Source organism: Ochotona princeps, chromosome 1 (assembly GCF_030435755.1).
Source record: "Ochotona princeps isolate mOchPri1 chromosome 1, mOchPri1.hap1, whole genome shotgun sequence".
Taxonomy (NCBI): Eukaryota; Metazoa; Chordata; class Mammalia; order Lagomorpha; family Ochotonidae; genus Ochotona; species Ochotona princeps.
This window is the reverse complement of record NC_080832.1, coordinates 15398254-15415294: the sequence shown is the minus strand read 5'-3', so window position 1 is coordinate 15415294 and position 17041 is coordinate 15398254. Positions and strand designations below refer to the sequence as shown.

General features: G+C 43.7%; 1 protein-coding gene across 1 annotated transcript; it reads right to left on the bottom strand.

Annotated features, from left to right (window-relative positions):
- Positions 1 to 1839: 1839 nt before the first annotated feature.
- On the bottom strand, positions 1840 to 15850 carry NUP43 (nucleoporin 43). The gene is made up of 8 exons (XM_004587302.3): positions 15365 to 15850; positions 15028 to 15150; positions 12492 to 12569; positions 11435 to 11615; positions 10235 to 10370; positions 7581 to 7732; positions 6083 to 6205; positions 1840 to 2178 (listed from the first exon to the last, which is right to left on the bottom strand). Exons 1-8 carry the CDS (start codon positions 15485 to 15487, stop codon positions 1949 to 1951), a joined length of 1146 nt encoding a protein of 381 aa, XP_004587359.2. The 5' UTR covers positions 15488 to 15850; the 3' UTR covers positions 1840 to 1948.
- Positions 15851 to 17041: the final 1191 nt, after the last annotated feature.

The window sequence follows — 17041 nt, the reverse complement described above, 5'->3', positions numbered from 1 at the left end:
CGTGCACCGGCCCGTTGCGGCTCACTTGGGGAGTGAATCATGGGACGGAAGATCTTCCTCTCTGTCTCTCCTCCTCTCTGTATATCTGACTGTGTAATAAAATGAATAAATCTTAAAAAAAAAAAAAATGTATGTTACATAGACAACAGAGCAGTGATAAATTAGAACCTGGGACCCTGTGATATCATAATAAGCAGACAATTAAAATAGATTATGCTATACTTCATAGGTAAGGGTAATGAGGAGGAGCTGAAAGAGTTCATTGTTATCCCTAGGGAATATGCAACCACAAAGATATTTCCACTTTTTTGTATATTCCCACTTTTATATAAGTCTTATACACTGACAGATAAAATGGGGTATCAAAAGTGAACTTTCAGACTGTAAGTACTTCAAAATGTTCTTTTCTATTAAAAGAGTCCCACCAACAAAACTAGAAATAAAAACTCTTATGGGGCCCGGCGGCGTGGCCTAGCGGCTAAAGCCCTCTCCTTAAACACGCCGGGATCCCATATGGGCGATGGTTCTAATCCCAGCAGCTCCACTTCCCATCCAGCTCCCTGCTTATGACCTGGGAAAGCAGTCGAGGACAGCCTAAAGCTTTGGGACCCTGTACCCGTGTGGGAGATGTGGAGGTTCTGGGCTCCTGGCTCCAGGTCGGCACAGCACCGGCTGCTGCGCTCACCTGGGGAGTGAATCATCGGACGGAAGATCTTCTTCTCTCTCTCTCCTCCTCTCTGTATATCTGACTTTGTAATAGAAACAAATAAATCTTTTAAAAAAAATTCTTATCAGTAATATATTTTTTCTTTTCCAATCTTTAGAATTCAAAGTACTGAATTCTTTGACCCAAATACAGCCAAAAAAGCATACATAGATATGTACTTTCTCTATGTATATACATAAAGAGTACTGACAAAACCCCAAAATCCTTGCAATTAAGTGGTACCAAAAATTGTACAATATTTATTGAAACTGTACAGCAAAACTCTACCATAATTATTACTGGTATTAAAAAAATGAATACACACTTCAAGTATGTAATCGCAATGATTTGCCTTTAAGGTTTTACATTAATAATGTATTTAATCTAGTAAACTTTGGACAGTGCCATGAAACTGTCTTAAAATATTACACGTTAGGCCATTATTAACATTTTGTATATGGATAAAGACAGTAAACTTTATTCTTAACACATCATCATAGTATTATCACACTTGTTTCAAAATGTAGTTTGGAAGTCAGTTTACTTACCAAAATCAAATTCTACTTTATTACACAAGGTTTGGTTTAGCAATCTGCAGGGGTGTTGTAAAATTAAAAGCAAAAATGCTTAGCAAAATCCTTTTTTAATTTACCCTTTTAAAGAAAAATAATTAGATCTAAGTAGCTGATAAGAGTTATGTTCAAATCTATCCTAACACAGGCAATTGTCAAAAAAAATTTTTACCTGACAAAAAAAAGCCTGAATTCAGCTATAAATGAGTCATTTTTGCTGCATTCAATTCATCTTCAAAATTTTTATTAAAATAATTAAGGAAATAAAATGTGGAAGGAGTAAGAAAAATATCTGCAAGAAAAATAAATGCTAGCATTGACTAATGGCACCCATACTCTGTTGTTAAAAAATTATACAGGAATAGTAAAGGGACCCACTGGCGGCTTGACAGCACCAATGATGAAGAGCTGGTGCCATGAACGGCCAGCAGCAGTCTACGTGAAGGCACAAGGAGCCCTCAGATGCCTGTGCGCATGCTCCCAACAGCATACCATCCAGCTGTCATCAGGTTCTGCAACCACTGTGGGAGAGGATCCAACTGACCAGGACAAAGCTGAACATCAATATCAACCACAGTTTATTGACATTCTGAAAATCTCATATTTTCTAATAAAATTTGCACACAGTTTGGGATTAACAAGGCTGTCTGTACATTTTACCTCCATACGTTCATGAAAAAAGTTGTCTAGTAACATAAATTGCTTCTGCATCAGTTCCACAAACAAGGCAAGGACCTAGGACATCCAGACTGTTCACAGACAGAGTCCTGCTGGGAAGCAAGCTGGTGATTTCAATGCGGTCTTTCGCAGGGTCAGTGCTAAGCCAAGAACTGATTAGAGACTGGTGAGCATTGACCTGGTGGTTAATGCTATGAGACAGAAACGTGCTGCTTCTTCCTCCTGGGAGAAAAAAGGAAAGGGAAAAAAAAAAACCTCTGAAGACTAACTCTGTATTAGCACACTTTCAAATTTCTATAGATGCATCTACTTACGTGAGGTGATGATTTCAACTTGCTAAATTATCAGAATTAACAGCCTGATAATTCCATTACCATTTATTCACTTTTGAGCAATGGCTTATTCAGTGATATTCCATGGGATAACACAGATATGAAACTTAAAGTCTTGAGACAAAACAGAGGATTAAATTTGAGCCTGTTACTCTATTAATTTTTTAAATTAAATATTTATTTATTTTCACTGTAAAGTCAGATCTACAGAGAGGAGAGACAGAAAGCTCCTCTGTACACCGGTTAACTCCCCAAGTGGCCCCCGCGGCTGGAACTGAGCCAATCTGAAGCCAGGAGCCAGGAGCCTTCCCCAAGTCTCCTACACGGGTCCAGAGTCCCAAGACCCTGGGCTGTCCTCTACTGCTTTCCCAGGCCACACGCAGGGAGCTGGGTGGGAAGTGGAGCGGCCAGGACATGAACTGGCACCCACATGGGATCCCGGCACATGCAAGGTGAGGACTTGAGGCACTAGGTTACTATGCTGGACCTTACTCTGTTAACAATTTAATGGAAAGTCTCAGAAAGGCACCAAAATAGCCAGAAGGTAAGTAGAGTTAATAAGAAGAAAAAAAAAATAGAAATAGATGGATGTATTTCTGCATATATTCCCTTTTTTAAAAAAGTAGTATCAAGGACCATTATTCTTTATTTGAAAGGCAGAGAAATAGGGAGAGAAGAGACATCTCCACTTTGCTGGTTTAATTTCACAAAGGCTCACGATGGCTGGAGCTGGACTAAGCAGCAGCCAGAAGCTGAGAACTCAGCCTGGGTCTCCAAGTGCTTGAGCCACCACCTGCCCCTGCCTGTTGGCAAGCCAGAAGCTAGAATTTTATGAAAGGCACGTTGCATATTTTGCATGTTTCACTTTCTCAGTAGTAACAAACAGAATCTAGTAACCAGCTTTGTTTCCAGTCCAACTAGGTTCCTTAAGCAGTGAAATTTCAAGTGCAATGTAGAAGTGGAAAGAATTAGCAACCAAATACCTGATCTTTAGCTTAAAGTTGCTAGTTTCTCCATACTTGAAGTTGACAAAGATATGCATGCACACTCTACACACTGCATGCTTCTCAGAATTTTTCTGGGGTTTCACCAATTTCCCCCCTTTGTTTCCCATTTTCCCGCCCCTGTGGTTTATGCCGTTCTGTTAAAATCACTGTAACAGGGCTAGGCACAATAGCGTAGCAGTTAATAGTCCTCGCCTTGAACACACCAGGATCCCATATGGGAGCCAGTTCTTATCCTGGCAGCCCGCTTCCCTCTAGCTCCCTGCTTGTGGCCTGGGAAAGCAGTTGAGGACGGCCCAAAGCTTTGGCACCCTGCTCCCGCATGGGACCGGCAAAAGCTCCTGGCTCCTGGCTCCGGATTGGCTTAGCCCTGGCCGTTGCAGCTGCTTGAACAGTGAATCATCAGACGGAAGATCTTCCTCTCTGTCTCTCCTCCTCTCTGTATATCTGCCTTTCCAATAAAAATAGATAAATTAAAAAAAAAAAAAAAGAATCACTGTAATGAGATACTTTCTCACCCTCCTCTGTGGTCTGTGCCACAGCAGACACACTGACTCACTGGCAGCACAGGTCAGTTCCTGCCAGCCCTGGCTCATCAGGTGGCGTGCTATCACACTTAGCATGAAATCTGAAGTCTGCATCTAGGCCTCCAGAGATCTGTCCTTATCTTCAGCCACTCTGCTGTGTTCCAGCTGAGCTGCAGCCACAGTGGCCCTCTGTTCTGCCCAGACGGCTTTCCCGTGACTCACACCTGCTGCCTCTCCTCGGACCTCTCACTAGGGCAGCTTTCCCGTCCTTGTCTCATTCTTTCATCTCCCTGTTCTGCTTTACCCTTTTCTACATTGATTGGTATCCGTGTGCTTGGCCCAGTTCGTTTGTTTTTGGCCCCCGCGTCCTCTTTTCCACTTTTCTGGGATCCTCTGTCCTGTGGGGTCAGCTCCCTTGCCAACAGGAGGCGTTACTGCTGGGCGACTGCAGCGGAGGGGGAAAACAGCCCCCTTCCTGCTCCAGGCTTTTGAACACAGCAGCAGCCCCAGTCTGCAGGGGGAGGCACCTTTTCTGCTGAACCCGAAGCAGCTTCGACAGCCTTTCCCACAGGGCGGCAGCTGAGCCACTAACACCTTCCGATTTTGATTTCTGATAGCTGCTCTCCCAGCTCCGCTGCTAGTCGTTCTGCTTCTGCACACTTTCTAAAGATCGATTTATTTATTTATTTGTTAGTTTATTTATTTATTTATATTGGAAAGGCAGAGCTTATCCAAAGCCAGGAGCCAGGAGCCAGCAGCCAGGAGCCAGGAGCTTCCTCTGGGTCTCCCACACAAGTGCAGGGTCCCGAGGCTTTGGGACCCTGTTTACTACTATTTTACTGCTGTTTTCCCAGGCCACAAGCAAGGAGCTGGATGGGAAGTGGAGCAGCCAAGATACAAACAGGCAACCATATGGGATCCTGGCGCATGCAAGGTGAGGACTTTAGCTGCTAGGCTACCACACTGTAACCCATGCACATGTTTTAATTAGAAAGTCTTCTAAAGCCTTGATTCTGAGTGGACTCTAAGTGACAGCATCATGTGTGCTCCCTTGGGCTGCCTGTCCGAGTTATACTGACATGTCCTGTTTGCTGCTGTAGGTCCTAACACTTACGAGGGTGTCGATCACACAGCAGTCAGTGATAAGTGAAAACTTCAGAACTAATGGGGGGAAAATCCTTTACACAGCAATTTTGAAAAAGAGGAAGCAACCAACAACAAAACCAACTCAAAAAACCAAACCCTGGGATATAGTGCATTGCTTCTGGCTAACCTTTATCTGGCACCGACTTTAGTAGTCCGCAGACAAGGCTTTTCCAGCTGAGAAGAAACTAGCACCTTAGTACATAAAAGATCTAGTTTTGCCTGACAAGCACCCTGTTTTGGCAATGCAACATAAAAGACCTATTAGTGCATACCCTGTGGGCCCAGGTCAATGTCACTCACAAAGAACCTTGGTTGTCTGAAGTGCCTGAACTTGCAGCATTTTTTTAGACATCAGCAATTAGTTCATAGAGTTCAAGATTTACAGTATTAAAATATATCCTGTTGTTGGAGAACAGAAACATTCTGACATTCATTGATGTTAAAAATATGAGACTGTCGGGGCTGGTGAGGTGGTGCATCAGGCTAATGTTCTACCTGTAAGCGCTAGCATCCCATACAGGCGCTGGTTCATGTCCTGGCAGCTCCTCTTTACTTATGGACTGGAAAAGAAGGGGAGGATGGCCCAGGTCCTGCAGTCCCTGCACCTACACAGGAAACCAAGAGGAGTTCCTAGCTCCTGGCTTTCCATCAGCTCAGTTCTGGCTGTTGTGGCCATTTGGGGAGTGAGTCAGCAGATGCAAGATCTGTCTATGTTTCTTCTCTCTTTGTAACTCTGACTCGCAAGTAAAAAGAAATCTTTAAAAACAAAACAAACCAAGATATTGTGTAATTTGGTATTTAAAAATATAATGAGCATAGGAAGAGGGATGTGCTGTCGGCCTCACTGTTAAGACACCCATATCTCCCGTCAGATTGCCTGGTTCCACTCTCAACTCCTGCTCCCGCAAATGTACTGCCTGGGCAGTAGCAGGTGACAGCTCAAGCAGTTGGGTCCTTCCAGCTCAACTATGTTCCTAGCTCCCTGTTTCAGTCTGTGGGAATTTGGGGGAATAAACCAACAGATAGAAGCTCTCTCTCCCAAATAAATACATACACTTTTTGTTTTTAAGAAAGCACAATCAAAATACACAAGAGAATCTTTGCTAAGATGCTTTACCTTGATGAAAGAGTGAGGACTTCTCAGGGACGTTGGCGGAGGCATCCCAGTGCCAGAGGGATCCGTCTTCAGAACACGTGAAGAGATGATCGGGATTGGAAGGGTGGAAGCGCACTTCCCACACTAAAAGGCAGAAACTAAGGCACTTACAGCTATAAATAAATCTTTGGGAAACAAAAACAAAAACAAAAAACAAACAAAACAAAAAAACCCCGTCTCCAGGCAGCATGCTCCATGAACCTCTTAGCGCACACCATAAACCCCAAAAAGCTTCGGAATCAAAGACATAACACAGTTCTTAAAAGGCTGCAGCTTGTACACTGAAAAAGAGGTCAAGGAAATCTATCTGTACATTAGCCAGAAAATGAATGACAATAACTGTGAATCATATGATGGTATAATCAAATACATTTCTGCTGGAAAATCATGACAATAGAATAATACACCCCCAAAATATTAGCATATATTAAAAATAGCTTCCATAACATGGTTAAAGGACAGTGTGACACAATACAGTGAAATAAAGAGTTGGGTTTTTTCTTTTTTCTTATTGGAAAGGCAGATCTACAGAGAAAATAAGAGAAAGATCTTTCATCCGTTGGTTCACTGATCAAGTGACTGCAACAGCCAGAGCCCAATCAATCTGCAGCCAGGAGCCTCTTCTGGGTCTCCCATGCAGGTGCAGAGTTCCAAAGCTTTGGGCCGTCCTCCACTGCTTTCCCAGGCCACAAGCAGGGAGCTGGATAGGAAGTGAAACACTGGGGACATGAACAGGCACCTATATGGGATTGCAGCACTTAAAGGGAAAAATTATCCAGTTGAGCCATCATATTGGGCCCAATAAATTGGTATTTTTATACAGAACAATTTGGTAAACCTATATTACAGCTTTAAAAATCACGCAGAAGTTTTGAATCATAAATTTTAATTTAAAAAATTACCCTAGTAATGTACAAAAAGACTAATGATATTCACTATAGTTTCAAATAATGAAACATGTTGTAGGACTTAACTATCAAATAAAACAAGGGACTGACAATTTAAATGTAGATAATTCAGTGATTAAAAGCTATGATGTTGGGGGGTGGGAGTCCGGTGCAATGGTTTAATTGGCTAATCCTCCACTTTAAAGTGCTGGAAACCCATATGGACACTGTTTCATGTGCCAGCTGCTGAACTTCCTATTGAGCTTCGCTGCTTGTGACCTTGAAAAGCAGAGGAGGATGGTTCAAAGTCTTGGGATCCTACACCCACTTGGGAGACTCAGGAAGATCCTGGTTTCCAGTTCAGGACTGGTTCAGTTCCAGCCATTGTGGCCATTTGGGCAGCGAACCAGTAGGTGAAAGATCTTTCTCTCTGTCTTTCCTTCTCTATATGAACCTGTCTTTCCAACAAAAACAAATAAATCTTAATAAAAAGAAAAAAGTCACGGTGTGAGATGATGTACATGAGTCTCACTGATGGAAGGTTATGTCGTGTGACTCAGCATCTTACTTACTCTCGGCCTCATGAGCCTTCAGCAGAGACACGGGCATAGTACCCTGCCTTACATCCCAGACACTCAGCATCCCGTCCTGGCCTCCGGTAGCGACAATGTGCTGCTGGTTGGGATGTCTGTCAACGCAGTGCAGCGGCACTCGGTCTCCGGTCCTTTTGGGAGAAACAAAATGCCATCAGATAGGTCGTGAAGCGTAGTTTATCAATGGCTGGAGCTACTGGTTCAATCTTAATGACGCCAAAAAAATTAACCAAATTAAAAATTACAATGAGAGGTCCGGTGCCATAGCCTAGCAGCTGAAGTCCTCGCCTTACATGAGCCAGGATCCCATATGGGCACTGGTTCTAATCCTGGCAGCCCCGCTTCCCATCCAGCTTCCTGCTTGTGGCCTGGGAAAGCAGTCGAGGACAGCCCAAAGCTTTGGTACCCTGCACCCACGTGGGAGACCCAGAAGCTCAAGGTTCCCAGCTTTGGATCGGCGGGGCACTGGCCGTTGCGGCTCACTTGGGGAGTGAATCATCGGATGGAAGATCTTCCTCTCTGTCTCTCCTCCTCTCTGTATATCTGACTTTGTAATAAAAAAATAAGTAAATCTTAAAATAAACAGAAAAAATAAATTAATCTATTAAAAAAACAACTACAATGAACTATCCACTGATTTTAGTTAGAGCGGTTATCACCAAAGAAATCAATCAAGAAAAATGTGAATGAAGAGCAATTCCCACATACTCCTGGTGGGAATTGAACACAGCCCTCATGAAAAACAAACTAGAACAGCGGCAGGTATTCCCTGTAGCAGTTAGGTTGCCCCTGGGACACCTGCTCCCATACTAGAGTGCCTGGTCAAAATGCCAGCCTCCTGCTCATGTGCATCCTGGGAGAGAGCAGGTGACACACCAAGTGGTTAGATATCTGCCATCAACCGGGAAGACTGGCACAAGGGCCACCCTCCTGGTTTAGGCACAGTTGAGGACTGGCTCATTCCTGGCTATTAAGGGCATTTGGAGAGTTAACCATCAATGGGAAGATCTCTTTTTGTCTTTCAAATAAAATGGAAATAAATACCATATAAACAATCTCAGGAAATATAACTAGCATGATTCAGCAGTCCTACCACTTAGTATACTTCTAAAGGAATTGAGTTGTTACGCTGAAGAACCATCTGTACTCCCATCTTTACTGTAGCACTATTCACAATAGCCAAGACACAGAATCACTCTATGCATCCACAGGCAGATGGATGAAGCAAGTATGATATATATATATATATATATATATATATATATATATGAGCTAAATAGAGCCCGAGAACATAATAAAAATTGTCACTTGCAGCAATATGCATGGAACCGGAAAACATTACGTTAAGTGAAATAAATCAGGCTTGGAAAGACAAACATTGCATAATCTCACTTGCAGGAAGCTTAAGTTGGTCTCACAAAAGCTGAAATATACCAATGGTTGTCAGAGATGGGGATGGGTTTATGAGAAGGGATATTTGAAGAGAGGACAGTTAATAGGCACAGAGAGGTAGATGACCAGAAGGAATAATTCCTAATTTTCTACCTAGCACAACAGGATAAATGGTTGGCAAAAACTGATTGACTATTTCGAATAGTTACTAGAGAGGATAAGGGATATTCTCAACACCAGGAAATGACAAAGGAGGTAATAGATACTCAATCACCCTGATCTCATCATCACACACTGTACACATGTATTTAAATATCACAGTATGTTAAAAAACACACAATTACTATGTCAACGATCTATATTGTTTTTTAAGAAAAGACACAGTAAGAAAATTAACTAAATATCCTTCTAATTAACAACAACAACAAAAAAACCCTTCTGAAATTCATGATGAAAATTACTCCTTTCTTCAATCTGGAGACATGGGAAGCAAGATACTGTGATGGTAGGATACATAAAATACATTTCCATTCCTTAGGCTTTTACAAATACCACACACTGGGGCAGACACTATGGCATCACCTGTGATTCCCACGTTCCATGTTTGCATGTTGATTCAATGACACAGTTTCTGACACAGTTCCTTGCTAATACATCTCAGAAGCAGCATTTGATGGCTCAAGTTCTTGACCCAGTGCCACCCAGAGCTTCTGACTTCCGCCTAGCCCATCCCTGACTGTTGTAGCTGTTTGAAGAGTGATCCAGTAGATGGATGATCCATAGCTCTCCGCTGCTCAAAAATCTTGACATTAAAACATGTATATCATGTATCAAATATGCTGAATATTCCCTAATCCTACTGAATGCTCAATTTATACAAATGTCCTTTTTTTATTTGACACATTCTATTTTCTTAAAACAAAAAAGAGTGCATATCTAGAAAGCAAGGTTTTCTGCTCAGGAAAACGCTCGGATGGAATTTTTCTCTACAATCATCATGAAAAAAAATCACCATAAGCTCAAGTAAGTTCTCCATGAAATATTAATTTGAGAGTTAAAGGCTCTGAAGTTATGAAACAAGAATTTACTAGATGAAACCTGGCATTCTCAAGTTCAAGTTAACTTACACTATCAAATTGAATCAGGCATCATTTGAAAATGCAATCTGGTTGCAGTCAACAGCTGTAAATGATTGAACAAACTGATATTGCATTACGCTGAAATTATGTAACAGCACTTACAGTGATAATATCTGCGAGGGCTCATTTCCTTGTTGTCTGAAATCCCAGATTTTTAACTGTCCAATTGAATTTACCGTGAGAATCTCAGGAGTGCGAAGGAAGGTTACAGCACGGAGTGTGCTGCTATCTGCGTTGTCTACAAATTTAAAAAACGGCACGCGTGTTAATGGATCCCTTGTAATCTAAGGAAATGTTAAATCCCACACCTACTGACTGAACTTTCACAAATGAAGCTTCCAATGAATCCTGGTTTTTACGTCTATAGAAAAACACGTGGTAATGTGTCAGTTTAGACTTTGCTTGGATTGAAAAACAGAACTGACATCTGAGCCGCTTCTTAATGGAGAACCGTTTTCAGAAACCTTCCTTCATTTGCTCTTGTGACTGTTACCCTGTGTTTTTGATAACTGATAAGCTCTTCTATATTTTTTTCCCTTCAAGTCCCTGACCCTGAACTTCTATTTTAAATTGAACTCAAACTCAGTATACCCTATAGAACTTAGTCTTTATTCTGCTAATTCACCTCAAATCTATTCGTCTTTCTTTTCATCTCCAAAAGATCCTGACTGCCATTATGATAAGGATCCTCTTCTTTGAATTACCAGATTTTCATGGGACACAATTTAATCTACTTATGTTAAACCAGCAGGCAAGGATTCTTAATAATGATGTTAAGTATTTCAGAAGTAAAATCTGTAGCAAGTAATACAAAGACGTGATTCCTGGGCTCACTCCCTGGGGATGCTGACTGAGGGGTCTAGGCTGGTGCTGTTGGCAACCGCCCAGCGGTCTGGGTGAAGTGCCTCCGAGAGCACTCTCCTAGGATTCTTCTGCAAAAGCAAGACTGGGAGACTATCACTCGCTAGCCCCAAATCTTCTCAGGCCTCTTCAGTTTTCCAGCTAAAAAATACATAACACCTGTGGTTTAGCATTACAGAATTTTCACAACCTGGGCTCAATTTACCGTTTTGGGTTCATCGTTTGTCTCGCTAATTTAAATAATTAAAGTCAGGTTAAAGTACGTTTGCTCCAAATAGTTGTTGCACTCTATCTCGTTCTGTGCCACTCCTTCTCCGGCATGTCATCTTTCACTCCTGTGGTCAGTTACTTTCATGAACTTGCCCTGTGTATTTATAACCCCTCTTGGCCCTGTATTTAGTACTCTGTGTAACAGAAAAGATGTGGGACAATTCTTCTTACTTATGGTTCTTACAGCTTCCTTATGATCAGCTCTGAAGAGATTGATTCGACCGTCTTCTCCAACCGTAACGATTTCTGGGTTGTCACACACAATTCCTGTACACGGCGCACTGCTATAGGAGGGACTGCCGGGACCTGTGTGAAAGTGAGCTGCGTTCCACTGCTGGCTGACTGACAGCGTCTAGGCATCAGAAACAAGGATGCAAGTAATCAAAGCAAACACTAGGGCACCAGCACCTTCCCGCAACCAGACTATTTTAAGCTCTAACTCATAGTTTTTATTAAGCATAACTCTCTCCCTCTCCTCTGCATGTCATAGTATCAACACTCAGAAAGAATGACCCTCACAGTTCTAGGTTCAAAAGCAATGTCTTAATGATGTCCCACATTTATCTCAAATTAACATATGCTTTACAATCTTACGGGAAGTAAGTATATGTAACAAGTAAATCTCTATTGTCTTTCCTAAGAGACTTCATTGAGGGAAAAAAGCTTAAGAGCATCTGGGTGTTACATTTGCTAGGCATACCTATGAGTAAGGAGGTGTTTAACCCAGAAACCTAAATCAACACTCTCCTCCAGCAACTCCAACAATGTCACTGTGAATGGAGTTATTTCAGAGAGCTGCCTTCACTGTTGGGCTTCAGTACACAAGAAAGCTCTGAGAATTAGCTGTTAAGTTTTCTCACAGCACAAACTGTATTCTGATGAATCCCTGAGTTCCGGCCAGAGGCAAAATAGCCGACCGTGTCCACGTCTAAACTAACAGCTGCTCTTTCTTACCAAGACTAGAATAGGAACTTAAAAGGAGAATCACAGGCCAGTTAACACAGCTATATTACCCAAGTGTTACATCCAAACTAACAGAATGTACTGAGTTTACTCCAGTGCAGTAATAACTCACAAAAACATGGTTTTAAAATTAAATTAACAAAAAGTGTATTGTGAAAACCTCCCCATTCATATCTCAAGACTTTCAAATTAATTAATTACAATCTTCTTTAAGCTTTTAAAAAAAACAAGATGCAGATTCATTTTTCAAATTAAACTTCTTTACCTGGTTATTTGGATGGTATAGGAAAATTGTTACAGATCCTGTTGATGAAGCAGCTACAATTCTTTCCTGGTCAAAAAACTGAACAGAAAAAATTCCTTATTATGGATTCAGAAATACTTGCAGCGACGAAACCCATTTGTTTAACTGAGTTTATAGCAAATCATATAACAATTCTATAAATGCCAAGCAAATAAAATTTTTTGGACCTAAAAGTTAACACTGCTATACAAATAAAGGTATTTTTCTGAAGAAAAAATGACAGTTAATTTTTCCTAACTCATTCGTCTATAATTGCTTTGAACCATGATAAATAAAGCTTCAAATATCATTCCTAGGCCAGGCAGGTTTTTATAGCACAGAATGCTGAGACTCTGAGAACAGACTGGGATTCGAAAGCCTAATTTTTATCCCAACCTCTTACTATTGACTTAAAGCATGGCGAGATAAATTCTCTAAGTCTGGGGCCAGTGTGGTGGCATGGTCAGCAAGGCCTCCATCTATGGCGCCAGCATCTCATTTGGGCACTGCTTTGAGGCCTGGCAGCTGAACTTCCAATCCAGCTTCCTGCTGGTACGCCTGGGAAGGCAGCAGAGAATGGCCCTAGAGCCTGGGCCCCTGCACTCACATAGGAGACCCAGATGTAGCTCTAGACTCCTGGTTTTGAACCAGCCCAGCTAGCGCTGTTGTAGCGATGCAGAGAGTGAAGCAGCAGATGGAAGATCTCTCTCTGTCTCTTCCCTCCAGTATCTGTAACTCCGAGTTTGAGTATTGGAATGGAGTGGCCATTTGGCTTGCTATGATGGCGGGCTGACAGACTCAGGTTTCCATGATCAAGGTTCTGTGACCAATTTTGGCTCTGGACTTCTGCTTCCTGCTAATGCACAGCCTGCAAAGCAGCAACGATGGCTCAAGAAACTGGTCCCTGCCACCCACGAAGGGACACACATGGAAACCTGAACTGAGGGTCTGGCGCCTGGTTCCCGCCTGCTAAAGGCATTTAGTAACTGAATCAATGAATGGGAGTTCTCTAAAAAAAATTTTTTTTTTAAATATCTTAGCCTGGCACGGTAGCCTAGAGGATAAAGTTCTTGGCTTGCATGTGCCAGGATCCCAAATGGGGACTGGTTTGTATCCTGGCGGTCCCGCTTCCCATGCAGCTCCCTGTCTGTGGCCTGGGAAAGCAGTCGAAGACGGCCGAAAGCCTTGGGACCCTGTACCCACGTGGGAGACCAGGAGGAGGCTCTGGGCTCTAGGCTTTGGATCAGTGCAACTCCAGCCATTGTGACCACTTAGAGAGTAAATCAGTGAATGGAAGATGTTCCTCTCTGTCTCTCCTCCTCTCTTTATATCTGACTTTCCAATAAAAAATAAAATAAGCCTTTAAATACATATATTTTGAAACAGCACTAATTGTACTTAGAGTAGAATTCAAGAAAGTTTTCTTTGAAAAGTAAACTTCAGGGCCCAACTTTAGCAGCTAAAGTTCTTGTCTTGAATGCGCCGGGATACCATATGGGTGCTGGTTCTAATCCTGGCAGCCCCTCTTCGCATCCAGCTCCCTGCTTCTGGCCGGGAAAAGCAGTCCAGGACGGCCCAAAGCCTTAGGACCCTGCACCCACGTGGGAGACCTGGAGGAAGTTCCTGGCTCCTGGCTTCAGATTGGCACAGCTCCGGCTGTTGCGGTCACTTGGGGAGTGAATCATCGAACAGAAGATCCTCCTCTCTGTCTCTCCTCCTCTCAGTATATCTGCCTTTCCAATAAAAATAAATAAATCTTAAAAAAAAAAAGAAAAAGAAAGAAAAGTAAACTTCAAAGCTCAGCAGTATTGCACAGGATCTTAAGCCTCTACCGGTGACGCTAGCATCCCAATGGACACCTGTTCAAGTCCTGGGTGCTCCACTTTCAATTCAGCTCCCTGTCAATGCCAATGGGAAAGCAGCAGCAAACGGCCCAAGTGTGTGTGTTCCTGCACCCACGTGGGAGGCCTGGAAGAAACTCTGGGCTCTGGGCTCTGGTCTGGGCCAGCCCTGTCCACTGCAGCCATCTGGGGGAGTGACCCAGTAGATGGAAGTGTTCGACTCTTTGTGTCCCTCTTCTCTCTGTAACTCGGATTTCACATAAACAAAAAACACCTGCCCAGCAGAGTATGTCAGAAATGAAGATACTTCAAAAAGTTTGTGGAAAATGAAATGAAAAGACAGATTATTTTGGTACAAAAAATTTCTAAACCTGTGCAGAGTCTTTTTCACAACATGCATTTTCCACAAACTTCGGAGATCCTTAGCAGTGTGTGCTCAAAGATAATTCTAGTGGGTGAGAAATAATATTTCATTCACAGGCATGCAATTAAAACGAAGTTACGTAAAACTCTGTTAATATTGTTTGCATATAGGGCAACTAACTTAAAACCCTATTGCACCTACATCCCCTTTCCAAGTTCTCTAACCGTGCCAGTGAGCAAAGAATCTATGTCGGGTCAATCCACCTAGAGAAGCCAGCTTCCTGTAAGCTCTGAGTGCGACTTCACACACTTACCTGTAAGTCCATGACATCGCCGTGGTGTCTGATATTGCACAGCAAGCGATGGTCTCCTTCTAAGCCTCCATCGCAGTCCGAGTTTCCGAAATCCCCGACAGACCACAGGGAAACATGATTTTCCTACAAAGCGGTAAAGTTTCCTCTTGAGATGACAGCAACAACAACTCTCGCAAAGGGAATGAAATTTACAGTGCCTCAAATCCACCTGGGTTCCAAAGCACGGGAAGACGGGAGGCTCCGGCACACCGAGGCTGGCCGGGGAGGACCCCGTAGGGCGAGCACGGCCACAGATGCCTGCGCGCACCTGGCACCCCCGCCCCACCAGCAGCGGTACCTCATTGTCCCAGGAGCCCGTGGCGAAGGTCTCGGCGATCTGCAGGCTCCCCGGGGGCACCGGCCGCCAGCGGGTTTTGCTGATTTTCTGAGAGACGAACTTGGCATACAAGAGCTCCTCCATGCCTAAAGGGACCGCGGCGGATACTTCTCCGGCACAACGCGCGCCTCGCGGGCCCGCCCCGCCCCTTCCCGCGGAGCTCTGATTGGGTCGGGCCACGCCAGGGCGACGGTGGCTGCACTGAGCCAATCCTCATCGGCCGGCTGTGCTGACAACGCCGAGCACCGGAGCCTGAGCGATCCGGGATGGCAGAGGTGGCTGTGAACTCGACCAAGCACTACTCGGCTTGTGTGCAGTGGGACCTGCTCCTGACATGCAACCTCAGCACAGAAACACCGAGACAACGTGCTTGTGCACTGTGCAATGTGAAACTTAAAGAGCTTATGAAACAGAATCATTGCATTTGAAACCACCTTCCCACCAAGACCTAAATATTCAGTTGCACGGCACTGTGAAGAGCAAACAACACAAAATCCTTAAATTCTCACGGAACTTTCTCCGGGAAAGCACCTATTTTATTAACCTAAACCTTGTACCCAAATTCTTTGCCTACATTGCTAATGTATAATATCAGAACCGATCTAGAGCCAGGAACCAGGAGCTTCTTCTGGATCTCTAATGTAGCTGCAGGGTCCCAAAATTTTGGGCCATCCTCCACTGCTTTCCCAGGCCATAAGCAGGGAGTTGGGTGGGAAATGGAGCAGTTGGGACATGAATCACCCATATGGGATCCTGGCACTTGCAAGGGGAGGCTTTAGCCTTTGAGCCATCATGCAAGCCCCTGTTCATTTTCTTTTATTGCAGTTCCTTTGCAGTTACAATGTGAATCCTACTGAATACCAGAAACATGACATTCCACTTTAAAAATGCTTTGGCCTTTGGTATTCATTTCTATGTGTTGGTTCTTTGAGAGAGGTTGAGATGGGTTGCTGTCCTCAAGTGGTGGTCCCACTTCCCAGGGGCGGTTTATGGAAGCACTGTGTGGACATGTCATCCCCCCCCCCCCAGGACAGTGGTCCTATTGAGGACCTGACTCTCCGGCTGAAGACCCTCGGTAATCTGTAGCAGGGGGCAGCTGGTAAAGCGATTCCTTTCCCACCAACAATCTTATTCCTATCAGATGCAGGTGTAAAGAACAATTGTGTGTGTTCCCACTTCGGATCACAGAATCCCACAAAATAGGAATTGCGTATGTTTGGAATGTCACATTAGACAAGCTCTGGTAAGAACTAGAATTTCAAATCTGTGGCTGCTGTATTATCAGTTGTGACTTTTATTTTGGTTTCCTGAAAGTTTACCAAACGGTCTAAGTGGTGGCTGGGTTCTGTCACTCTCCATGCTAGTTTAGGAGTCAGGGATGCGGACGCCGCAGGCAGTGTCCACGCCAGGGGTTCTCTCTCAAGGGACACAGCTAGCGTCCACACCGAGAGTGACCTCTCTGAGGCTCTGTGGGCTGAAAGCGCACACCCGTGTTGCGAGGACACTTTAGCCCTAGGACACTGCGCTACCTGTCCCCCATGGTAGCTTGATCCCTTTGTTCTGAAGCAGCCAAGCATTCCCCCCACCACGCCCCCGAAGGGCGCTGCTCCTCCCGCATGTGTGCGGGAGTTGGGAACA

What these genes read in the sequence shown, in the direction of transcription:
- NUP43 (XM_004587302.3), bottom strand. Translation starts at nt 15,487, where the DNA reads ATGGAGGAGCTCTTGTATGCCAAGTTCGTCTCTCAGAAAATCAGCAAA. An exon ending in CGGGCTCCTGGGACAATGAG is followed by an intron (nt 15,151 to 15,364) that starts GTACCGCTGCTG and finishes ACCGCTTTGTAG; the next exon opens with GAAAATCATGTTTCCCTGTG. An exon ending in GGAAGCTGTAAGAACCATAA is followed by an intron (nt 10,371 to 11,434) that starts GTAAGAAGAATT and finishes TTAAATTTGTAG; the next exon opens with ACAACGCAGATAGCAGCACA.